The sequence below is a fragment of the Corvus kubaryi genome, unplaced genomic scaffold (genome assembly GCF_017639235.1).
Source record: "Corvus kubaryi isolate FWS band 111438036 unplaced genomic scaffold, C.kubaryi_AGA036_p1.0 split1-131, whole genome shotgun sequence".
Lineage (NCBI taxonomy): Eukaryota > Metazoa > Chordata > Aves > Passeriformes > Corvidae > Corvus > Corvus kubaryi.
In genome coordinates this window covers 23,225,675-23,251,587 of record NW_024582073.1, presented here as the reverse complement: position 1 = coordinate 23,251,587, position 25,913 = coordinate 23,225,675, and the positions used below count along the sequence as shown (strand labels likewise).

Sequence of the window (25,913 nt, the reverse complement as noted above, 5' to 3'; positions counted from 1 at the left end):
TTGGGAATACTGCCTTATTAGATGCTCTCTCATTTACATTCTTGTTACAAAAGTAAATGGAGTTAAAACCGATCAGACTAGTAATACTGCTTCAGACAAATTTTACAAGACAAAAACCACATTTTAAGTTGCTGAACATTTTAAAATAGATTCTTCATATTTTTTCTTATTTTGCTTCTGCATAATTTAAAATGTAATTTTACCTTTTCAATCCTCTGCTCATATCACAGAATATGCTGAGTTGGAAGGGACCCACAAGAATCATTGAGTCCAGCTCTTGGCCCTGCACAGCGCCATCCCCACGAGTCACACCACATGACCAAGAGCATTGCCCAAAGGCTTTCGGAATTCTGTCAGGCTTGGGGCTGTGACCACTTCTCTGGGGAGCCCCTTCCAGTGCCCAACCACCCTCTGGGTGAGGATCCTTTTTCTAATATCTGACCTAAACCTCCCCTGACACATATGACTAAAACCCAAATAAAATTGAAAATACAACCCCAAACCCCTTCTTTTTTTATCTACAAGAAACCCCACCCTCCAAATACCTGGGATACAATAAAAGGCTGATGGAAAACCAAACAAAATATTGAATGAAATAAAAGTATACCTTATATTAACATTTAACATGTGAGAATGAGGCAAACTTTTTCTTATCAAATTTTAAATGTCACCTTTTAGATAACTTAAAAATACCTTTCCAACCATGTAGCATCTCTGTGAGTACAGGTAAGCTGCAGAGTAATGGGGTCTAGCTACCATGGGTGTGAGGAGAACCTGGACAAAATGAGAGTTGAGTGCAGAGGCAACGCAAGGCTCTGTGCGTGGCCAGCCTGGAGCCAGCACGGCTGGTCCGGCCCTCGGCTGTTTCGGACTCGGGCTCCCTCTGCAGTGACCCTGGAGCAAGAAGCCGGGCACTGAGGCGCGGAGAGCCCGCCTGTGTCCATGGAGCCCGGCCGAGCCGGCCATCCCTGCAGTGCTCCAGGCCTGGGGCAGTGCCTGCACGGGCTTCCCGAAGGACACAAGACAGTTGGGACAGTGCCTCCGCGGGCTCCCGATGGGCACAGGACGCTCGCAAAGGAACGTCACCGTTTGCAGGTATGCTACAACCTCTTTTCTCCCTGCCCCTGTTGCCTTCCGGGCAGGCGCCTGTGTCAGACCCTGCTGCCAGTCACACAAAACTCGATCCCCAGGTCACGTCCTCTGGGGCTCCAGCTTCTGGACGTGGTGGAATCACCGTCCCTGGAGGTGTTTAAGAGAAGACTGTACTCAGTGCCATGGTCTGGTTGACACCGTGGCGTTGGGTCATAGGTTTGACTGGATGATCAGGATTCTGCGATGCTGTGCCAGGTGCAGACAGACCCGAAGTAGTGGCCGCCGGGAGCGTTCAGCACAGGCAGCCCTGGCAGAGCCGAGAGGCGGCCGGCTGGGGTCGGACCCCGGCAGAGCCCGGCTGCCCCTCCGGCCCAGCGCTGCCCGCTCCCCGCCCGGCTGCCCGGGAGGGGCGGCGCTCCCCGCCCGCCGGCAGCTCCCAGCGGCGGCTCCCACGGACGGCGCCGGCGGGGCGGGAGCGGGAGGCGGGAGCGGAGGCTGGGCCGGCCCCGGCAGGTGAAGGAAGGGGCGGGCGCGGGGCGCGCTGGCCGCAGTGGGGATGAGCGGCCGGCGCGGCGGTGGCGGCTGCCCGCGGAGCTGAGCCGGGCTGCGGCGGAGGTGAGCGCCGTGTGCCGGCGGCGGCGAGCCCCTGTCCCAGCGGGGTGGCGGGGGCGTTCCCGCTGCCCGGCCCGGCCCTCGCCCCGCTCGGGGCCCCCCGCGTGTCCGCCTCTCCCGGCTCCTTCCCGCCGCGGCGCTGCCGGAGGGCGCCGGGAAACTCCTCGGGTGAGTCACGGGAGCCTCGGGAAGCGCCGTGCCGAGCCGGCCCCCGCAGAGCCCCGGTGCCGGGCGGGGAAAGCCGCGGGGTGGCGGCCCCAGAGCGGCCGGGTTCCCTGTGCAAGGTGCGGGTCCCGCGGCTCCGAGGGAAACAGCGGGAAGACGCCTCGTGTCTCCTGTTGCATGGGTTTACGCCTTCTGTTCGGTGCCGCTTTGATCACCTGCAGGTGGGACGTGGGATAGAGTCGTCGGTGTGAGTCCGCCCGTGGGGGAAGGAAAGGCTCTTCTGGGGGCGGAAAAACGGTGTGGGTGCTTTCCTTTGGGAAGGGAAGAGTGAAAGAGCTGTATGGCCCACTTGTGTTGAGCTGCAGCTTTGGTGTTGAGTTGGGAGCATCAGGAGTCATTTCCTAGCATGATTCCAGAGATAATAGAAATACATGTTAAAGGATGAAGCAAGGCTTTTTAGAGTTGAAACATAGCAGTGAAACATAGGGTACAAATGCATTTTACAGCATTTTCTTCAGTGTTCCAATCTGCTTTAATCTTGGAAGCCGTCCCCCTCTTACTTGGGTCACATCTGTCACTTCAGTCTAGGTATGAAGTTTGCATCCATCTGCAGGTATAAGCTGTGTGCAAGCTGTGTACTGCACCTCTTGTACCAGGAGAGAGTGAGGACACCTGGCATGTGCTTATTTAATTTGTCAGCTTTTATCCCCAAGAGACCAGTGCAAATTGGATACTGCTATCCCAAATGAATTGAGGTGGTGGATAAATGTTTCCCCTCCTACAGGGGAGGCCTGTCTGCTAAGACCTCTTTTCTGGAGTCTTGATGCTGGCAAAGTACAGGTCAGTAGTGGGACAGAACTGGCCTCGTGCTGTGTCTAAATTCATCACTACAGGTGCAGTAGTTCTTCGTGCATGTCACACAGTCTCCTGCTGATGTGTGCTCTTGGTCTGGCTGTGTGCTGAAGTTTCCTCTTGGAAGTTAATTGCATTAAACTTGTATGTTTCTTACTGTGAAAAGCAAATCTCCACTTTTTCTCTGCTCTTAGGGTTAGCGTGTCACCAGTTATGAAACAAATTTAGATCTGAATAATTATACACCTCTTCTGATTATTTTTGGTTGTATTTGTACAGGAAATGTAGAGCTGAAGCCTCTGCAGTTTATATCTTCCATGTACCTCCTTCACGCTTTAGGCAAAAGCAGAATTGCTGTTTTTCTTTTAGGCATAACACATTTCTTTCCTTTCCTGTGGCCGTACTTTAAAGCCATCTTGCTGTTGCAGGAGAGCTGATTAATAGATATCCCTTGCCAATATTCCATTACTGAGGAGTCAGTACTTGGTCAGCTTAGTGGTGGGTTAAATGCTGTTTCCTGTTTGTAATTTTTTTGTTTTAAAATCTCTCAGCTTGCCATAAACTTCTCTACAAAGCGTGACAAACTTCATGCTAAAAGGTTCAGAAAACAAAAAGCTTTTTAAAAAAGGTTATAAAGGAGGGAGATGCAGAGATGACAGTTCTGGAAAGGGTTAAAGGGTTTGAAGTTATCAAAGCAGTAAGAATGAACACACCAAGATAAGTTCCTGCAGAAACCTCAGACAGGGCTGTCTGAGTGAAAATTCCTGTGTTTGAGGCCAATCTGACCAGCTGACTGTGAATCTGTAAACTCCTGCGGAGAACCCCTTGTACTTCAAAGACTGGATTTCCAATCTAATATTGTTGCTAAAAAATTTAGCTAGCCTACAAAAAATGTAAAAAAGGGGGCATGAAAAGTCTCCTTCTGCAATTTCTTAAGTGGATGTGAAGCAGTCTCCTTTGACAGAAAATCAAACATGGCAGGCACTTTGGTAATGAGTGTTAAGTAGAAATGGAAATGCCTTAAGAAGTGTTAACTTGTTCTTTACAGCACTGAAACACAAACATGGATGACCAAAAGGCACATACATATTTATCATTTTACCTGTAGGAAAAGTGCCTCTGACACTCGAACCTGGTGGTTGCAGTGTTCCTCTTTGCCCCACAGCCCTTAGGTTGCTGGTGCATTTATTGCTCTGTGTTACAAGATAGCAGTAATAGAGAGGTGTCTGTTTTAACCTGAAAACATTGACTTTGTGTTGGTGGATCCTCTAGTCCTTTTGGCATGGGATGTTAGGCAATGGGTAGCTTGTGCTTTTGTCAGAGTATCCAACAGTTTCATAAGTTGTTTGGAATGTGCAGCCCTGCAAATATTGTGTCCATTAATTGTTTCTGGCTTAAGCCCTGATCTTAAAAGTACTTGCAGATGTAAGTAACGCTACTATTTGTAAACTGTTAGTTTGTATTACTGTAGGATCGGGATCTTGGCTTGCTTGCTACTTTTACTGGACCTTGCAGGAAAGTTCACAGAAGCTCAGACTCTCAGTAGCATTGATTAATAGATCTGTAAGCAATGGTGAGGCCTCCTAACAGCTACCAGGGAACAGCCAGAATAAATTGGTTTTGTTCAGATTTGAAAATATTAATTGATACAGTGATTCTTCCACAATGTGTTTTGTCTTCTAATAGGGATTTTTTTTATGGAAGAGAGAAAAGAACCTCTTAGATGGTCATACCTGTCTTGTGTAGCTAAGCATTTTTCTGGCCTTTTTTTAAGGTAACCTTAGTTCATGAAGGCATTTCCTCATAACATTGTTTCACAATTGCTTTGGAACCTGTACTGTAGTGGAACAGTGTTGGAAGGGAGTTTGAGAGTGTAGAAATCAGAGGGACTTAAGGCAGCCTCAAAGGTAATCTGAGAAGCACTCATTTCTGTAAATACGGTTCTAAAGGAAATGTGTATTTCTTATACTGTTATCACATGTACATATGTCACTGTCTGTTCCTCCAATATTTATGAACCATTGCTAACTCTTGCTAATCAACACCCTGTCCTCCTATCAATACTGCTTGCTTTATGCTGGAATGACTAAATGAGTTATGCCTTTTGTGATATGATGAGGAAAGGATTGAAGGCACTGAAATTTTCATCAGTATAACTACACTGGGTATGGTTGTAAACTTTAGGAACTATTTATCATGTTATCAAGCTTATGCATCATTGGCTTGCTTGCTTTAGATGACTAGACTAGAGCACACAGCAGAAATCTCGGTATGCTGTGCTTTTTAAGAGCAATATACTGTCTACACAGTATTTCTTCAAGGTCCGTTTGAAGTTTTTTTTCAATCTTGTCTCTTCTCCATACTCTTCTATGTTGAATTTCTTACTTTTTCCTTACAAAGAAAAGGAGTTGAAGAGTCTACATTTCATCAAACACATGCAGAAATTTGACAACAATTTTTCTCGCGATAAGGGATTTATTTTGAGCAGGGCAATAGTTAGGGGAGAATGCAGGGACGTTAATTCCTATGGAAACAAACCTAAATGTTCTTCTCCCCCTATTACAGCATACCAGCGTAATTGAAATAATCTATTTCTTTTGTTTGTGTGCTAGCTCATTTCCTATAATGACCGAGTTCTTATCACTTCCAAGCTGGTGTTATTGCAGTGCTTATGCATGTCTGGATATCTTTGGCAGAAAGATACTTCAAGTATCTTCAAGTATCTCAGTGCAGAGAATTACAATTACTCAGAAATCAGACCTTGGCAATACTTATGGCTTCAGCTCCTGCAGACTGTTTTTAGGAGCAGAGAAGGGGGAAGCTTGCATGCTTATTGAGAGGATTCCTGTTGTGTCTTTTTGCTGTAGTCATGGGCTGGTTTAACCAGGCTAATTCAGGGACACCTAATGTGTAGCTAGAACTCTTTCTAAAGTACTTCTGAAAAATCTTAACCTCATGGGAAGTGGATGTGCTGGATCTGTCTCCTAAAACAGCTGTAAAGAGCTGAGCTAGATAGCTGGTGTGAAATAAGTAAGTCTGGCTAAATTTAGGAATGTGTGCTTGATGGATTTTGTTGCTGGATTAACTTTCATGTCTATGGCTGCCCTGAGGTAGGGAAAGTACACCTTTGCTTCCTTGCAATCTTTTATTTCTGGAAAAGCCACAAGTAAAACTTCAAGAAATCTAGGGAATGCTTGTTTTCATCCTCTTAATGTTTGAAAATTCTTACTGTTCAGCTGATTATGGTTAAAGCTTTCTGGATTTTTATTTTCTTTATGCTAAGTTATAACATCAACTGAAAAACTGTCCATCATTAATCATGTATGATCAGAATCACTTCCATCCTAATGGAACTGTAGGTACATTTGGATCATTAGATCTGTTCTGTCTTCTAGAAAATGTGTATGTCTAATTCCAACCCAGCTCTTCTAGTGTTAATTTGTCAAAGAAGGAACTTCCCGCTTCAAACTAACTTTATATCCTTACATTTTTAAAAGGTAAACACTTTTCTCTTAGTTAAATGCAACCACTCTGCTCTAACTTAGAAAAACACGAAATTTGTTTTGGTCATGGTAAACCATTTCCTTGGATATCTTAGGGCAGAAATACAGGAGTTTGGTGGTCTTTTCTTTATATTTTGACTGATTAATTTATGTAGGTGGTGCTACTATGTATGGTAGTGTGTGACCACTTAAGGATGACTTTGTTAATTCCTGATTATTCCTCATTATTCAAAGTGGATCTAGGTGCTTACAGAGACTTTCACTCTCTCATGAAGCATTTAGAAAAATTAATGCCTGCACATACATTCAAGATCACTTTATGAAAACTTTAGAGTGGTGCATTTAAACAGATTATGGTTTTTGTTGCTTGATGTAGTAGACATTGCAGCTAAACTTTGTTAATGTGTGCAATACCTTGACATGTGCATGCACAAAGGACTTCCATAAAACACTTCTTTGATATTCTTGATTGTTTCGGTGCAGGGACTATATTGCAATCCCAAATAGAAAAATTATTGGGCATATTTAAGCAAGGCTCTTATTTTGTTATCTCTTCAGCTTTGCCATAAATGAGCGCTAGGAGAAAGTTGGATTTATGCCTTTAATCAAGAACGCTCTTGTAAGGAGTCTTCAAACAGGAAATCTTTCATGCCAGATGTTTTCCTCTAAATATGAAAATGGAATTTCTATTGGAGCTCATATGAGAGCAACAACTGAGTGAAATATCACTCTTAATTTTTTTAAAAATCTGGTGGCCATGCTGAGTAATATTTAACCTTTTTTGGAGAGTACAAAACCCCTGAAATTATAGAATTCTATTGCTTCTGGCAGAAGCACTGTAAAAGTATGCAAAGGTCATGTATGAGGTCCCTAAGAAGAAGATGATGTCTGTATTTTAAGCAAGCATGTTTTATTCACTTTCCTCCCATGTGCCTGTATTGTATGTTTTAATACTTTCCTCTAATAGGAAGGATAACATGCAGCTTTAAGGAAACAGAAACTGAAATCCCTCATCATAGTAGGCCTTAAAAGAAGCAGAGGAGAGGCAGTAATATGTGCACCAAAAATTTAGTTATATATGCAGTTCTTAGAGTTGGCTTGTTAGTATTTTATGTTCTAGTTCATCTCCTGTCTTAACTGATTTGTCATTTTCTAGCACCTGGCTTAAGACTGGTTACCAAGTTCCAGTTAAGAGATTGGTCCCAACTTGCTATAGGAAAACAACCTGCATTTTGGAGTTTGAATGATATTCATTCTTGCTTCTGGCAGCACTTGGAAAGAAAAGACTGGGAGGCAGTGGCACCACTGTGCATGTCTGGAACTGTTGCTACCTCAGAGATCTTTCTTTGTCTAAGTGTTGACAAGAGAGAGATGATGGGAAGTGTGCTGCAAGACTCGTCATGAAAGGTGATTTGTGCATAACAGACATGACTAAAGGCAAAAGATTTCTCATTTTGAAGTGTAGCCAAGTAAACAAGAGGAGAGCAAATTGTAGAAGGAAGTAGGAGAATTTAGTATCCCTAGGCTTAGTACTTGTATGGTCAAGAAAATGAAACAAAACCATACTGGGTGGTGGAAATAGAGTCTGCATGAATGGGTTCTCTCTCTTAAAGGACAAGAATGTGAATTTAGATTGGACTTCAGTGCCCTGAACTCCATTGTTACTCAGTGTAAACGTACTTTTTCATTGTTCAGGTTAGCCAGCCTGGAACTGCCAGCTGAATTGCATCTTTCGGTGTTATTCATTGGCTGTAACAGATGGAAATAAGGTCAGGTCTAGTTTAGCTGGCAGTATTCCTATTTAGGTGAACCATGAACCTGTGCTGTGCAATTTAATAATTAATTGTTAAACAAAAGCAAAGCTTCATCTTCTATTATCATTGAGTTTTTCACTTAAAAATATGCAAAATAAAAAACAGGAACCCTTGGAAGAGGGAAATCTTACTTAACATGTCAGTTCCCACTTCCATGTTCAGTTCTTCTCCAGAAAAAATAAGCTTCGTACTCTCCAGCAGAGCTTTAGTCTGCTGAAATCAGTCACTGAGATGACTTTGTCTGTACTAATGCAGCACTTCAGGGCAGCATCTCAGATCCTGAAATAGATTTTAATAAATGTAAAAGTATGTTTTACTAATTTTCATTTTTTATGTAACAACTGCTTAGTAACAAAAAAGGAAGAGGAGAGGTGGAAGTAGAGTGTCGTGAATACCTTGGTCTCGTGTGGTGAAATATGTCTTGTAAGACAAAAAAAAAAAGTGGTTTTGTAGGAAGCTTTGTTTCCTTGTTCTAATTTTAACTCCAGCTACTGTAGTGGTAGACATTAATCATCACTCTAGAAACAGTCATTTTTACAAATACAGTTTTTTAAAAATACTCATAGAATTAGCAATTAGTTTTTTATTTGTGATTTCTTTCAATATCTTCATGTTAATCTTATTGCGAGTCAAAATCTCTTTGAAATGGTCATCTCATGTTTCATTAGTTCTTACATGATTTTACAAGACCTACCATACTTCTAAACATCAACTTGGGTGATGGACAATCTCTCTATTGGTGTACTTGTAAAACTTGTTAAAACTCTAGTGCAAAGTAAAAAGTTTTGGTTTAAGTGCCACACCCTTACAAATTCCACCTCGAAGTCTACCTAGTTCCACTTAACTTCATCAGAAGTTGCATGCATCCAAGTGCTGAGGTTGGTTTTCAAACCAGACCATAGTTAACCTTCAGAGCTAGTTCCTGCAACCAAGCAGCAGAGGCTTGAATTATTAGTCTCTAATCTTGTGACAACCCTACTAAAAAGAGTAAATCATTACCTTGATGTTGCTTAACAGTAATTCTATTACAACATATCACATAATTGTTTGCTTCTCCTAGATCAAGCTGGAGCTCTGAAGTGACTTCAGTTCAATGTGTTACAACTGCAGGACAGTTATTTCCTCAAGTGGAGCAGCTCTTCTCTCGGAGCACTGTGGTATGACTGAATATTGGGTTTGCATTACATAATATGTATTGTCTCCTAAACCTTTTACACAGACCTGGTAGTCAATGTTTTCACTAAGCATGTGTACTGAAGTCAGCTTCTGGTATTTCCTTATACCAATAAGACTGTACACCTTAGATACATAGGCTTGTGTAAGAGCTACCCATCTTTCTTTGTATTCTGTTCTGTACCTCTTCCTGGAAGGATTAGCTTCTTTTCCTACTGGTTTATTGGGGGTTTTTTTTGTGACAATGATATAAAGAGAAATTTAGCATAAAGAAACCTGGACTATGACAGATCCTACAGATCCTACTGGCAGATGAAAGGCTTATAATTAGCGCATTCAAAACTGATCTGTAAGCTTGACTAATCAAAATAAGGCACTTTGAACTATGTTTGGGAAAAAAGTAACCTGGCTTGCACAGCTGCTGAGCATCTGCAGCTGTTAATTGCCTTTAATCAGTCAGGCTTAAACATTCAAGCTTTCCACTGTAATTTTTCAGTCAGTTAATCAGCCTCCACTGTGATGCCAGGTAGGCATGTTTCCAAAGCACTGTGCATTTTAAGAGAGTGAAGTGGGATTTGTGTATATAGACTTTTGTACACATTGCATAGGGAAATACAATTTCTGCTGTCAAAGTGGGTGTAGCACACACAGGAGCACGGGTCTATCAGTCCTCTGAAGTCTCTGTTTGATGTCTATGAAAGAGTCCTTACCTTCAGTATGTAACTGGAGACTTGCATTAGGACTAGGTGCATATAGGTGAATATATTCATCAGAATGCTCACCAGAAAGGCTTTTCTGAGAAGACGAAACACCCATTGCAGGAGGGGCACACAAGTCTTACTATAAGATTAGTAGTTTTCTTCCTCCTAGAGAACTGCAAGTAGAAAACTGTGTTGGAAAAAAAAAAATAATGAGGTTATATACAACAGAGTTGTCATCCTGGGTTTAGGAGAACCCAAACAAATAATAAGATGATGCATAGTCTGGCACAGATGTATTCCATTCCCACCATTCATAAGCTTGTGTGGGTACTCTTACTCGGGAGCAAATTAAGCATGGCAGACTGCTGGGATTATGCTAAATAAATACTTGATGTGTGACTGTGCAGTGGGGGAGGATGGGAAATTTGGAAGGGAAAGAGGAATATTTTAAATGTACTCTTCATGTTTAAACTAGGAGAACAGAGTTAGATAGCCAAACTGTTCTCTAGCCACATAGAGGAAATTACTGGATTTGCGGGAAGCGGTTATGGGAAGAGCTCACAGTGAAATTCTTTTTTCCTTCAGTACTCAAAGCCTCAGTGAGTCATCTGCCTCCTGCCTTCTTCTCCCCGCCTCCAAAAAAGAAAAAAAAAAAAAGAAAAAGCCCTTATTTCTGTCCTTTGGCAAATACCACAGCTGCTCTGAAGAAGGTTGTAGTTCAGGATGCCACTGATCCAAGTGTCTGAAGAGGCCAATTGAAGCACTGTTGGAGGGATGTGTGGACTTGTTAAATCTCACGTTTTGCTTTGAGGTGCGCATAAGCTTTCTCATAATGATGTAAACAATGCTGATAGAATGGAATACTGTGTTTCCAAATGTACACAGTACTAGATGATACCAAAGTGATTAGGTCTGGAAACTGTCTGTCATATTGGCACAGTGCCTGCTGTGCCTCTGCTGCCAGGCTGTTTCTCCATGGCTGCATGGCATCCCCATTCCTTCAGTGGAGAGCAGTTGTGTTTGTCCTCCTCCCTGGTGGCTCCTCTGCTTCATTCACTGATCCTAGAGGAATGAGAGGACTGCCAGGGGTAGAAGAATATGGTAGTGGGAGAAAAGGGTGCTGCTGATGCCACCTGTGCACTTGCACTCGGGGGTTTGTCTCCCCAGCAGAATTGGGTTGGCAGGTGGCAAGGGCTTAGTGACAAATCTGTTAATTAGCAAAGATGTACTAAATGCTGATCTAACGGGCTACAACAATGTCACGGTATTTAATAATTACTTGGTAGTAGGAAGCTCTCTTCCGGGCAGTCAAACTGGGAGTTAGGTGTCTTCTTCTGAGTTGGAGGTCTTGTTCCAAGGAACAAGATTGACAAGAGAAAGCCAAGCAGAAGGTATTTGCAGCAGTGTCTTTGCTATGAAGTGTAGCAAACAGAGGTCTTTTTTATTGAAACTTGTCGTTTGGCAACTTTACACAATTCTATTCCTTCCTGGAGTGTTCTGTTCTATTTTAGATAGCAGGAAACATATTAATTAGATGCTTCTAATTAATCCTTGTTTCTATGCCTGTACCATTTCTTTCTAGTTGACATACTGAGTAATTTGCCTGCCACATGTTACTCATGCCCTGTAATTTTTATAGCCCTGAGCAGATGAAGTGCATGGCTTGGTAGAATTTTGCTCTAAATGCACTTGTTGGTCTGTGTTAATTGAGAAGGTATGTGGAAGAAACACACCTGACACATGAATCAGGAGCTTGAAGTGTCATTCTGACAGAAACAAAAGTTGCAAGAAAGCTCTGTCTCCCCACAGCCCTTTCCAGTTGTAGCAGTGATGCTGGGCAGACTTCCTTTTCTTTTTTTTTAGTTTCTTATTGTTGAGATTTTAGGGTTTTTAGCAACTCAGAGGTAAAGCCAAATATGAATTTGGCCTGATACTCAGGTGTTAGTCCACATAAAAAGCAAGTATAAACCTGATGTGTTCCTAAAAATCCTGTGTTAAGAAGATAAACTGCGTCACTACTCACAATTTATTCTAGTGACCTTAAGTCTGATGGGGTTATGTTGCATATTTGAGCAAAATGGTTTAGAAAAAGAAGAGGGAGCTTATATTAGAATGCAAAGGGTTGCTGATACTGTTCTGTAGAGGAGCCAAAATGTCAAGTGAACGGTGAATCTTGGGGAATAGATTTCTTGTGATTTCTAACTGAACAATTTAATCTCTAACAAAGTGGAATGAAAAATAATAAAGAGAAACAATACCGCATTCCAAAGGAGCAAAAAACATAAGCTTTAAGTTTGCAATGTATACAGAGCATAGGAAGATCTCTTCAACAATTTTCCTGTCCTTGCTGACTAAAGGCTTATTTTTTCACATCCAGTTAAACTGTAACTAGCGCAGTCTTTGCACTTGTTATTCTGACTGTACCATGCCAGCTGCTGGTTCTCTGGTAGACTGCACGGGACAGGAAGTGGCAGTGGAGCCATGGATGTGGCCCACAATGATTTTGTCATTATATCAGTCTTTGCTAATCTGTGATGATGCCGAATTTAGAAATTTTTCATAAAATTCTGTAGACAAAAGATTTTTGAGTATGTAATGGGATAATGGTAGCTTGAACTGTTGGGCTTGTTAAGTTTTGATCTGTTGGATATGTACCTGACAGAAATTGGAAATCAGCTTTGTTGCATCTTGGAAATTTATAGTGGCTTATTATTTAAATATAAATTACTAGAATGCATCAAAGATTGTCACATACTTTCTGGAAGAAGACGAGGCTTTTTGGACAGAGTATAATGCACTTTGAATGCTTTTTAGTACACCTCCAAAGCTGAGAGTTCTTTTATATAAACAGTTATCAAAGTGCAGCTGCACTTTGATACAGTTATTAAGTGCAGTTTTTTAGAGGATGTTAAATGGATCAGTCTGTATGATTTCAAACACTAAATAAAATATCACAAATAGCATTAAATATTTTTTAAATGTGCAGAAAGAGTACTTTCTTCCTGTAAAGTTCAGCTTTTGTAGACCTTTTATTTTGTGGTGGCAGTAACTCCTACAGCTGAGTCAATGCATCTGTGATGTTGTTTGGCTTGGGTCTGGATGAACTGTTCTTATGTTTACTACACAAAGATGTCAGGTTTGATTACTTAGGTTGAAACAGGACCACTCCCATTGACCTAAATTTCTGGATTTGCTTTGTGCAAGTGAAATCCAGCTTCAGCTCTTCATTGTGTACAAGAAGTGATTTGTACTTCGAATGCCTTAAGAACATCTAGGATTTGTATAGCAGGAAGAGATTCTGTAAAATCTTGTAAAAGCTTTTGCTGGAAATGTTACATGCTCCATATAAATTCAGTGTAGAACCAAAACCTGGAAATGAAAGAATGCTAAGAATGAAAGACTCCTTGGACATAATGAGTGTTAGTTCCAGGTAGTGCATAAATGTAAGATTTCGGAGGTCATGAAAAAGAGAGCCCTTCTGTCATAACCAGGTCATCTCTGTAAAGAGTCTGGCTGCACTGTTTTGAAAGAGCTTTCCAAGGAAACTACAAAAAAGAATGGTTCACAAAGGCAATGTATTCTTTGTAGCTTATCCTGCCAAGAATATTAGAAGGGCTGCTGACGTATAGGACATATGTGATTTAAGAACTGTGTATATATATGTGTTCCTATATGTGTGTGTGTGCATGTTTCTTTTTAGTCTGTAATAAAGAAAAGTTAGTTTCGGTGGTGAAAATCAGCGAGGCCAGGAATCAGCCAAATGACCTTTGGACCATCTTTGTGACTTTAAGAACAGAAGGAATAGGTGATGCTTTAATATGTTTGAGAAAGGATTTGGAAATAAGCAAGTTCTCTATGATAGGCTAGGTTAATGTGATGCCCAGAAGCATCTTCAAATTTAAAAAGGGGAGGGAATAATCTAACTAGAATGTAGAGTGGATGTAAAAGATTCCAGGCTCCTACTAGATTCAAACTTAGTCTGGAATAATTTTAAAGAGTTGGTGGGGAGGAATTGGAAGTGTCTTTTAAAGTGGGTGTTCCAGTTTACAAACTTTTTTTTTTTGATCATTAATTGGACAACAGGAATAGCTGTGTGGAGTCAGATCTGAGGAGAGTTTGCAGAAGAGTGTAAGAACTTGACACAGATGCAGAATATTCTTCCAGCCTAAGAATTTGCAGGTCAGGGGCTTATTGGAGTAATTTTGAAGTGCCAGAGACTGAGATCTTGGAATCTGAGATGGATTTCTGTATTTCCAGTTTTTCGGTCACTGTACACTAAGTGAGATTTGTTACAGCTTTTTTGTTTTTTTTTTTTTTTTGTTTGTTTTCCTCCTCTGAAACATTACTGGGCACCAATCCAGGAAGGGTTTTGATTCACATGTGCAGTACCATTGTATCCATTCCCATTATCTGTAATGTTCTGAAATCATTTCCCCAGAGTGGACAAGTTATACTCTTATAAATATCTTTATAAGGGTTGTATCTTGACATACAGGACAGGTCAGGAAAGGAGCTGATTTGAGGAGAGCTAAGTGCCATCAAGGTCAGATGCAAGTAAGAATCTAGAATTTGTGTATTAGCTCCTTGCCTTTGGTCTATCTAACTGTCAGGTGTTCATTACTTTCATAATATTATGCATGGGGTTTGTACCTATTTAGAAACCTTGCTGGAAACTGCTGGCACCATGGCAGTAATATATTTGATTAGGCAGACTGATCTATGGTGTAAAATATGACTGTTGTTGTTCACATCTTATGAAATATTGCATATGAAAGTTTTCAGTGCTTGAAAATGGCCCTGCGTGAACTCACTTCTGAATGCAGCTCTACAGCTCTGGAGACTTAAGTTAATGTCAGGCTAATCCTTGCTATTGGAGTTCATTTAAACAAGATTTAGGATGAATGAATTTCTTTCTTTTTAGTCATACTTCTGAAGGAAGTAGTGATTTCCATAAAGAAATGATAATAGAAAAGGCCATTGTCCAAATTGTCTTGTAAAAGAAGCCCATTGCATGTGATTATACATTTTAATGGTTATTTTAAGTGATATGAATTGACTGTTTCCTCTCCTGTCCTCCAAATTAAAACTGTTTGTTTACTGCTCTCTTTCTGAAGCAGCTTTGCAGTGTACATTTGTTTTCATTTAAAAATCTTCACTTAAAATCCCAACTATATGTGATGTGGCGTTTATAATTGAATTCAGCTTTTGTAGAAAGTAAGCACGAGCTTACAGAGATTCTTCTTTCTGGTGTTTGTTAAAAAAAAAAAACAAACAAAGCAAAACCCCCACCAAAACCCAAAGGTAGTATTTACCCAAGTGATGAAATACATGGTAGCCTTAAATCCTGATTATTTCAATCTATGCTCTTACCTGTTTCAGTCCTTTGATCCAGTGTTTCTGTGGTAGGAGTGGCAAAACACTTATGCTTTACCACATCCTTTGGAGAAGCTCGTATCATGATTTAAAAGGGAACAGTAACTGGAATTGGAATAAGGAATCCGTGTTTCTGGTGCACCTACTTACTTGCATGAGGCTTTGAGCACTAAGAGCTTCAAAGCTGCTGAAGGTGGGGACAGTCCATTAGCAATAAAACCCAGTTGGGCCTTCTAATTCTATAAATCACACTTGCATGGTTAATAGCTTATTTGGATATTCTGGTTCATAGTCAGAGTTTCCAAGTCTGAGAACAGCAAACTCTGAGATGCTTCACTGCATAATTATTTAAAACCCAGCACCACCTACTACTGTGTTGTACAGCAGTATAGTACAGAGTGAGTCTTTGCAGTTACATTCTGTCTTTAAATTGTATCAAAAGTCTCTAAACAAGCAAAATAAAAAAAGAAAATCTTTGTTTTGTTTTGTTTTTCCAGGGTCTAGCAGAAGCTGAGCTTCCTCTTTGGTTCTGGCTGCAGCCATTTGCCTGCAGAGGTATATTTGCTTAACTATAAGGTTCCTGCAGTTACCAGGAGAGGGAAACACAGGCTTGAAGGACTCATAGATGACATGACCAAATGCTTCCTCTAAACCAAGGCTTGCTGCATTTCTTTAAGATTCAATTAGTAGCTTGTTATTGGGGTCAGCGAGTTTATGAATTTACTCACTGCATTTTTTTGTGGATAGACATTTAAAAGGACTTTATAAACTCTACGTGGTTTTGTTGGTTTTAATATACGGCTGCACTAATGTTTTAAAATTGCTTAAATTCAGTAACTTTCTTGTTGATTTGCATATTCCTTCAGACAAAATACTCTTTAACTTGCTGTGGTAGTCTTGGACCACAGTTACGTTAGTCTTGTACAAGCACAGTATACAATGAACTCATGGCTGTTGTATATCTTGCCAAAATGCCTCAGTATCAGAAAAAATTAAATCACTTTTCTTGTTTCCTTCCCTTGGACACTTGATGTACTTTAAATCAATATAAGTAAAATTCTAAGAAAGCGAAAAAATATTTCCTAACAACAGACTTAATTTCATATGGCGAGATGTCTGTTGGTTAAATGTACCTGTCAGATCATTAATGGATATTTGACCCCTTCCAATACATTTCTGAAAGCCTATATTTAGGTGTTGCTTTTATTAAAATTCAATGGTCCATCAGCTAAAATGCTGAAAGCTGTTTTGACATCTAAGCAGAAATTATTTTGGCATCCAACAGTGCTTCCTAATTTACCAGTTTTGAGTACCTTAGTGATAGAATTGTGTGCAGTTAATCACAAACCAGCCTAGCAGTAAAATTGTTTTAACAGTAATATCTTGGATCTGAAAACTTCTGCCAAGGAAATAAATCATTTGTGGAAACTCCCACTTTCAGTATCTATGTGTATCTGGGGAAACTCCCTTTGCAGCTGTCAGCAGGAATAGGATCTTGGCAATAACGTTTATACTTCTGCTCAGTTACTTTTTTTTTTTTTTTTTACATATGTTCTAGTTTAAATTGTTCTATGAGCACTGATGGAAGAGTAGTTAATCATAGCCATAGTGGCATTTACAGTCTTTTGTACAAGGACCTTGTATATAAGTAACAGTTAAAAGGAACAAAGAATGTGTTCATCTATTTTCAATAGTAAATGAAAATGGAATGTTGGTAATGTATCTGAATTTATATAAAAAGAAAAAAAAGGCAGCAAATTATCTTCAGGACTTGCCTTCTACTTTAAGTGTTTTTACCAAATATTACTGGTGTGGTCTGACTGGCACAGACTTCACCCAGTTAACTCCCTGGGTGAATGCTCCTATACAGTTTTGAGGGGCCTTTTGATTCATTAGAAATCCATTACACTTGAAAAGCTACACATAACAAAATTGGCAACATTGAAAATTATGCTGGAACAGCTGTACTGATCTTAATTCATAGAACCATTTAGGTTGGAGAAGACCTCTAAGATCATCGAGTCTTAACTTTCAACCTAGCACCAACACCCTGTTCAACACTAAACCATGTCCCAAAGGGCCACATCCACATTCTTTAAATACCTTCAGGGATGGTGACTCCACCACTTCTCTGGGCAGCCCATTCCAATGCTTGACAACCCTTTTTGTGAAGAATTTTTTCCAAATATCCAACCTAAATCTCCCCTGGCACAACTTGGGGCTGTTTCCTCCATCCCGTCACTTGTTACCTGGGAGAAGAGACCGACCCTCACCTGGCTACAACCTCCTGAAAGGGAATTGGAGACAGTGAGAAGGTCTCCCCTGAGCCTCCTTTTCCCCAGGCTAAAAACCTCCAGCTCCTTCAGCTGTTCCTCACAGGACTTGAGCTCCAGACCCTTCCCCACCTCCATTGCCCTTCTCTGGACACGCTCCAGCCCTTCAATGTCTTTCTGGGAGTGAGGGGCCCTACAATACATTAATATAAAGCCCTGCATTATTTTTCAAGGCTGGCTGGTGTAAGTGAACCTGTTAAATAAGAATGTCCTTATATTGAGAGTTTGCAGATGGTTTTTGTCTTCCAGCTGCACAATCTAATTTGCTTTTTTAGAAGCTATGCACATACTGCAAGTACTTTGTGACTCTACTTTGTTTTACAGATGTTTGAGCAATATATGACATTAACTGTATCCCAAAATCAGTCATGATGATATCTTCTAGGATGTGTGCCAAACTGATGAAACAATCATGAAAAGTTAAAACTTTGTTTTAAAATTGATATGCTCTTTCTCTGAGGTATGACTTACTTATTGTGGACCAGTGCTGGCTGGCTTTTTCTTAAGTTCCAAGCCAACAATATGTCTATAGATGTTCAGAACCTAAGAGCCACTGGAGAATAAGTAGAAACTTGGAAGCTTTCTGACTTGAAGTGTTTCTTGGGTTTAGATTAAGTACATGTTATCAAGACTTCAGCTACCTATTTTAAGTATATGTAATAAATAAGTAAAAATATTATTAGGACTTCTTCAGGTCTTCTAAAGTAAGTTGAAGGAAGGGATGATAGTTGAAATTTAAAGTATATGAATTCTTTTGACATTGAAAGAGGATTTTTGGAAGTTTTGGCCTCGTTTCTTCTCCTTGTTGCTGATTTATCTTTTTTTTTTTTTTTTTTTTTTAAGATAATAATGCAGTTCACCCAGCAGAAATAGTTCTGATGCATGGTTATTTGTATTTTCACGAGACTGCCTTACTTAATAAATGAAGGGTTCAGGCGAGTAATTTACCCTTGATTTTTTACAATCTGCACTTGTGAAGTATGCAGCTGACAAATATATTATCTCTCAATATAATGTCTGTGTTTCCACTGTCATCTAGAAACTTGGGTCTAAACTTGTTTGGTAGAATCAATAAAATAATAAAACTTCGAATAATCTACTCCTGATCCAAACATTAAAGTCAGTAAAGGATTAACAGAACATCCTTCCTTAATGTCTTACTATACGGTTGGCTTTTATGGAAATATATAATGTATGAATTCTTACATTATTCTGAGTGGAACTTAACTACTGAGCTGACTTGCTGCAGCTGGAAGAAAGTGTTTTTCATGCTATTTTAATTTTTTAGTGCTTTGTTAATTTTTCTGCCTTGCTTGTTGCTGTGCTCTTCTTGTGCTGCTTTTATTTACAGTCCGTTCTTGCAGTTTCCTGTAAATTTGTCAGCAAGAGGAAGCGCCCCTGCTGCAGACACAGCTCAGCCCTGTGAGCTGTGGTGAGACAAGTGAATTTTTACTGGCAAGGACAGTGTTCTGCCAGATGTGTTTGTGCCCTCGCATCCCATTAACTAATGATAAGTAGGATTGCTTTTGACTGCCAGCAAGAGCTGTTCCTGATAATGGCAGAGAACACTGGCTGACTTCCTCGGGCAGCGGCCCTGCTGGAATGAAATCCAGGTGTTGGTTCCAGATGCTTTGGTTCTTCCTTTTAAGGCTATCTGAGTGATATCTTATAATGTTAAAGAAGAGAAGTATCTCCTTTGGAGTGAAGTTCTCCCTCGGCTATCTTGGTGCAAGGCTACTTCTCACCACTGATTTCATGGGGACAAGTGAAGGTTAGTGGTCTGAAAACCTTATACCAAAGGTCCGTGCATAACAGAATTTTGCTTTGTGAAGAAGGATATATTTAATGCTTTCACTTCCCTGGCAGACATGTCAATCAAATCCATAGAGTTTTCATGTCTTTTCAGATTCCTTATTTGCAATTCTGGAATACAATCCTTCTGATAAATGTTTCTTCTAGAAAGCTGAATTTTCAGTCTCCCAAAACTGTGAAACATTTAAACTACTTTGGTTGTTCCTTGGTGGAACACCAGCTTGCATGTGTGTGAAGTGGCTTCTGTTCTGACTCTGGGAACATCTTGATGGTGTTGGAAATCACCAGAGAAGTTGAAATGGGATCTTGGAACTTGAAATGAAAAATCCTGCTGCATCTCTGAGTACTAAAATGAAGAAATAGAGAGGACAGCATCAGAAAGGTTAGAGAGGAAAAGCAGTACCTCAGAAACACATGTTGGATAAAGGAGGCAAGGTTTAATGAGACTGTTGAAGCCAAAGACCGTGGTACTGTAAGTTGTGGAGTTTGGAGGGAAAAACCAAGAGTTAGGTGTGTCACATCAGAAAAGGGAAAGAAGAACTGAAGGGTTTTTTCCAGTGTTACATATACTCAAGTGCTGTCGTTCTGATTCTAGTTTTTTTACTGAGTTGGAGATAAAGCTTGCAAAGATTCTAATGCCAGTTTAGAAGAGTATGCTTAGATAACAGAGAAGTCAGAGAGGAAAGATTGCTTTAGAGCGTATGCCTTCAATGGGTAACTGATACGGTAGCAAATAAAACAAGTGAATTTAATTCACAAACCACTGAGCTGTACTCTTCTTCTGTGTGAAAAATCTGTTAAGCCACTGAGACAAATGGATATTGATCCTTACTGAAGAGTACTGGGATCTTTGTGTTGATATGCTGATCCTTTTGGCTGACAACAGGTGTGTGGTATTTGTGGTTTAATTTCCCCTTCTCTAGAGCCTGGTAGGTGCCCTGTGGTGAGAGAACTGTTTTTCTAGCCCATACAGCCATGAGCAGTATCTGAAAGTTACTTTCTTTTGTGCTTTGACTGTTGGGTAGCTTACAAAAAGGGATGTTGTATGGAGACTTCTTCCTTCTATTTTGGGGTACAGATTCATGTCCGTTTCCCCAAAAATATGTGAAGTAAACTTTTCTTGACATACTTTTTTTGTTCATCACTGTGAAACTTGCTAGTTGTTTCTGTCTTGTTCAAACTTTTGAGCCTGGAATATTGTTTAAATCTAAACAAGTCAGTGAAACACTTGAAGCCTTTTAAGAACTCCAGATGAAAATAAGTGTAAAACAATGCTATTTATTCATCATCAGTTGATAATATTTGTCCTGTAGATTTGTGCATTGTAAGCCTCTTGAATTCAAATTTTATTGTCTTTTGTGGTTTGTGTAGCATCAAATGTACAGGCAAGACTTGCTCTAAAGTATGTCTGTGCTGCAGAATTTTTCAGAATGGTGATTTTGATTTTCTTGGGTTGAAGAGGGAAGGACAAGCTCCAACTCTGGGGGAGAAAACAGATGAAATATTTACAGTTCTGTGGTGCAGTGCAAGTACCTGAGGCACAGGCTCTTCTGGAGCACAGGCAGCATTTCTGATCTGTGCCTCTGCCAGTGTGAGAGCCAGAGTACACTGAGAGAAAAAAGGACAACTTTCTTTTTCTCCCATAGGAAAGTGGTCGATTGAAAGGTGAGAAGGAAGACAATGAGCACTGGAAAATCCCGTCTTCTTTCTACCTTGATGTCTGTCAGAGGTTTCAGCTATGCAGGAATTGATTTATAACCTCTCTGGGAAGCTGGGAAATCTGACAAAGATAGTGCTGCCCACTGACAGTGGGGGAAACAGGAAGTAACAAAGGAAACAAGTCATTGCCTCGGCGTCACTTTTGGCTGCAGTGCAGATGCACAAGCAGTTGGGGCAGGGTTTCTTTTCCTTTTGTGTGTTGAGCAGACAGCAGCTACAGCTGTGGCTTTCAACCTGGGAATACCCAAACGTGGGAGAAATGCAGAGATGTTCCTGCCATGCCTGAGAGGGGTCATAAGTTGTTAATGGCTTTGTCATCACAAAGGAAACAATCATTCGGTGAAACTGTCAGCAGAAAAACTATGTGTCGATCAGACAAGGTCACCAGGTTAGTGCTTTTTGTGGCTTGTATTTCTGTCATCTTTTCTCCTTCAGGTAGAGAACCGACTACAGCTACGAGTAGAGTATGGTGTCTGGGCTAAAATACTTTTAACTCATGCAGAAAATGGAAAGATAAAGAATTGGAGGGGGAAGAGATGAGTGGGTTGTTGGTTGAAAGCTTTTGCCAGAAAAGAAAAGCAAGTTGAAGCAAGTTAAAGAGAGTAAATTTAGTTATACAATGTATTTCAGTAGGGCTTAGTTCTCTGTTCCCTTTGTCTTGTAAGATTTTTCTTTTACTTCAATGTTTGTACTGTGCTATTAATCTTTCTGAGTATTGTGAAAGGGGCTGTTAGAAGTATTAGGAAATGGAATGTGTAGCCAAAAATGTAGGAGAGATATGGAAAAGTATTTCAGAAGTACTGGAGAATAGTTAATAAATGGACAAGAGACCTGATAATTCTGCAGAAAATAGTTTGAAGAACAGATGGTAAATGTTTAGATGGTTGAATCAGAGAAATCATTCTTGCTCAGAATTGCTGAGAGCACATAGGGGAAACTTTTCCTGTTCTGCAGTGTGTAATGCTGCCTCATTTTTGGTAAACCCTTTTGTAGCGACTGATACTTCAGTCTCCCTGTGCAGGATGTGAGGAATACATTCATTTCTGTAAGTGATGTATTATATATGTCATGTCATTTCTAAGTTATATATTCAGAAGTAAACTAGCATCTGGCTTAGCTAGTTTTTACTTGCAAGTAAAATTTAAAGACTAGAGGTTATGAGGTTACAGTTTTATAAGTTCTCAGATGTAATTGGCATAGAGAACATTGTTACAAATTCAGATCAGGTTTACTTTTTGTATTTTGGAGGCCGTTTTTTTGTTTTTTCCAGCATGACCAAACTGGGCTCCAGGACAGATCATAAATATTGTTATAACAAGTGAGAACTTTTAAAATGACTTTTGGCAGCTGTAGTCTCAGAGATGAGGGTAATGTTTTTTAACGCCTATATACTGCGAGACGGGGAGATGATCACATCTGCCATATATTCTGCTGAAGTTAAGCAAGAACTGAGGACTCTTCCAGGATGCAATCCTTAATTGAATCAGCTTGTATTTGTTTTAATTGGGCTGAATGCCAGTAGCTCTTAAGGCCAAGAGGGTAAGTGTTCTTCTGTAATGTAATCCAAATTTTTAATGTGGCAAGATTTTACTCATGGAGGGACTTTTAGCCTGTAAAATTATGCCCTAGCCTCCAATATAGCTATTCCCTATCCTCTGAGTGAGGGGATAGATTGAAATTGCTTCAGAGGTGTATACATTTACCTACTACACAATAACAGAAGTCTACTATCCATTCAGAGTTTGAGCTTTGTAGCAGCACTATGATTCAGAAAATATTTCTGCATCTGACTGGCCTTATCCTGGTTATATGATTAAGTGTGTAGTTTCACTTTTTTTCACGCTGTTTAACTTTCAGGGTACTTTGAAATAAAGAATGGCTCATTGCGATAGTGTTTGAGAAAAGTATACTCATGTGATAGACTTGGACTGACTTCATTGATACATTAGCAATACACTGCAAATTGGCTTGGTTTTCAGTCTGGCAGACCAGTTTGTATACATGAAGAAGTTACAATGGTAACTGTATAAGCTCTGTATCATGCTCCAAAATGCTGATTGTACCCTTCCATCTTTCCAAAAAGCACCCTTGAATCATGAATCACATCCTAGAAACTGCTGTTCTACTATTTCTCCTACTACACTCCAAGGCCTTTCATCTCCCTCACAGGCATAGAATTGTCATGGGGATCACCTGAAAAACAGAGTGATGCAAGACCTTTCCCTGTCTGCTGCCATCGTCTTCTGGTTCTGAGGGTTCCGTTCAATGGGGGAGACGATTCATTCAATAGCCACATGCAATGGGTTTGGGGTTTGGTGGAAAAATGGATTAAAAAATAGGCATCTAGTTCCTTGGTGAGTGGGAAGAGGAATAAAGCATGTGGCTTTTACTAGAAGCTTTTACCAAACACTGCATGGGAGATGTTGCCTTCTGTTTGTAATAGAGGACTAGTGTCAGGAGCAGCTTTGGCTGCACTGCGTGAGCCCTTTCTGTTAACTTGGTTGTCAGCCCGATGGAAGAGACTCTCCTATGTGCCAGAGGCAAAAATGTGTAACGGGGGCTTTGACATGTAGTGTAAAAGTGTAACTGCGTAAGAAACAACTGGGAAATATCCTTCTGTTCTCAGTAATGCTGAAGTTAACAGGCTCTGCAGTGACTTCAGTGACTGCTATGGTGCATACCTGGTAATGCAACATCCATCTGTTCTTGGTGTAATGTAGTAAAGAAGTTACAACAGGAATATCAAAAGCTGAGTGAACCATTAAGTGAGCTAAAGGAAACCATACTGTAGATGCTAAGACCACAAAAATCTTCGAGCTTCCATTTTTTCCTTCTACTCTTCCACCCCTACAATAAATATTCTGCAGTTAGATTTGTTTTGACAGCTTTCTCCCAGCGGTTTGATGCAAAATAGCGACATCTGTCCTTACAGAGCTCTTTTCTGCAGTCAAGAAAAGAAGAAAAATCTTCCTGGGGCTAGGTTCAAAGTACTTAAATGGATTTTAGCAACATAACTCAAAGATTTCAACTCAGAATACTGAAGTTTTCCCTAAGTGTCTGCTATGTGCCTTCAAATGAAAGTGCTTGAGGAGTGTACAGATGTGATGGGGAGTGTTATAAGCCACACTGAAATCCAGATAATAGGCTTAGCTGCCTCTAAATCTGTTGAAAAGCCTGGTGCAGTAGGTGGGCTCTTTAGTTCATGTAATGTATACTTGGTGATATGGATTTCAGCCTTGTCTCCTTTTACTCACTTCTTTTATTCACTTAGCTGGGCTGGGGAAGTTCTAGGTTTTGGTCTCTATTTTCAGGACTGTTTTATAGTAAGTTGCCGAAAGTAAGAAATCATTGTGAAAAGAGGAAGCAGAACCTGATACTCTGCTGTCCTTTCCTGTCAGTTAAATCCTGTAGTCATCACACTGTAGAACTGGATAATTTTTTTTTCCCCTGCTTGCTCGCTCCTCTGCTTCCGTATTTTTTTTTTTTTCCTGTCTGCCTTAAATTCTGGCTTTTCAGGTAGAGGAGAAATTGCCCATCCAGACATGCTTTAGGGAGTACTGCCCTACAGAAGGCCAACATGACCGGGACAAATATTTCTGCTTTCTGTATTTACCTAGGGTAATGTACACCCAGGACTTGCCTTTGCAATCCTTATTTCAAGGAAATCACTCTTAGCAGTATTAGTGTGGTTTGGTGTCAGCAGCCAGCTGGGTAACACTCTCCATTTCCCTCACTTCAACTTTTCTGCAAGATGTGGAGAAGTAATTTAAAGGATTTAGCGGGGCAGGGGGGATGTTAATTTCTGCTGCTATTTTTTTTGGTTGTTATTCTTAAAAGCTTAAAATATGTGAGTAGTCCCTTTTTGGACCTGTTAACACATTGCTGTTGCTAGAAATTTCATTGAGGTGGAGGAGGAAATAACTCAGCTTGGAAAGATCTCGGTCATTTAATAAAGATAGGGAGGAAACAGCAGACGAAAGGATATAGCTGAATAGAACAAAAGTAACTTACCTTTTGGTGAGCAGTGAGGTCCTGGGGGAAAATTGGGGTACCATGGTGCCTTGACCTGTCTGCTGTGAGAGCCTCTTTAGGGTCTTGGATCCTATCTTTGGCTGTGCCTGCTTCATAACACTGGGGACCAAAACCTAATTTTTGTGATTAAGTCTTCTAGGCTGCCTAGAGAATTTAATTTAGTTTAAACTCTCCTGGTAGAAATTGCTAGGAATTTCCACTCTTTCCCACGTGTGTCATCGGCAAATGGCAAGCAGTTAGATCTAAATCCTAAACTGATCCACTAAAGGGTCCGTTGACTTGCATGTCTGTTTTTCCTAACCCATACAATGGATGTGTACTTTGCAGTTGCTCCTCAACAAATCTGAAACACTTCCTCATTCTTGTCAGAATGGGAAAAGCCATTTTAGGTTGGAGGGACACGTGCTTGGGTAGGGTGTTGTGCTGAGGCTCTTGGATTCTGTGCTGAGCCTCACTATTTACCTCCCTTACTGTCCCTTTTCAGTAAAGGAGAAACGAACAAGATCCGTTAAATTTCAGTCCTCCACTGAAAGCTTATTAGTACTAAACCATCATTCCTTTATCAGAAATTAACTGGAACTTCATTAGTTTGCCTTTTACCAGCCCTACACCAGATGATAACAGACCCTTTTATGTCTAGGTCAAAATTTCCATTCTGTCCACGCATGGTTTCTTTTCTCCATGACACAGTAGGATTTTTAGCCTAGTTTTGTTACCAGTTGAAGAAAGAAA

General features: G+C 40.4%; 1 protein-coding gene across 7 annotated transcripts in view; it reads left to right on the top strand.

The window, feature by feature from the left end:
* Window positions 1-964: 964 nt before the first annotated feature.
* The window catches only part of SH3BP2 (SH3 domain binding protein 2), a 37,370-nt gene continuing 12,421 nt past the window's right edge, over window positions 965-25,913 (top strand). Inside the window, exons 1-3 of one of the 7 annotated variants that reach the window (XM_042053442.1) lie at window positions 1,678-1,872; window positions 9,099-9,195; window positions 15,783-15,840. Coding sequence is in view for 2 of the 7 variants with exons in the window: in XM_042053438.1 (XP_041909372.1) it covers window positions 21,428-21,537 (110 nt within the window). In the remaining 5 variants the exon portion in view is untranslated. Of the gene's footprint in view, window positions 1,096-1,677; window positions 1,873-1,946; window positions 2,091-9,098; window positions 9,196-15,782; window positions 15,841-21,247; window positions 21,538-25,913 lie in introns of those variants that run through there. The other 6 variants (XM_042053441.1, XM_042053439.1, XM_042053440.1 and 3 more) reach the window with 6 other exon arrangements.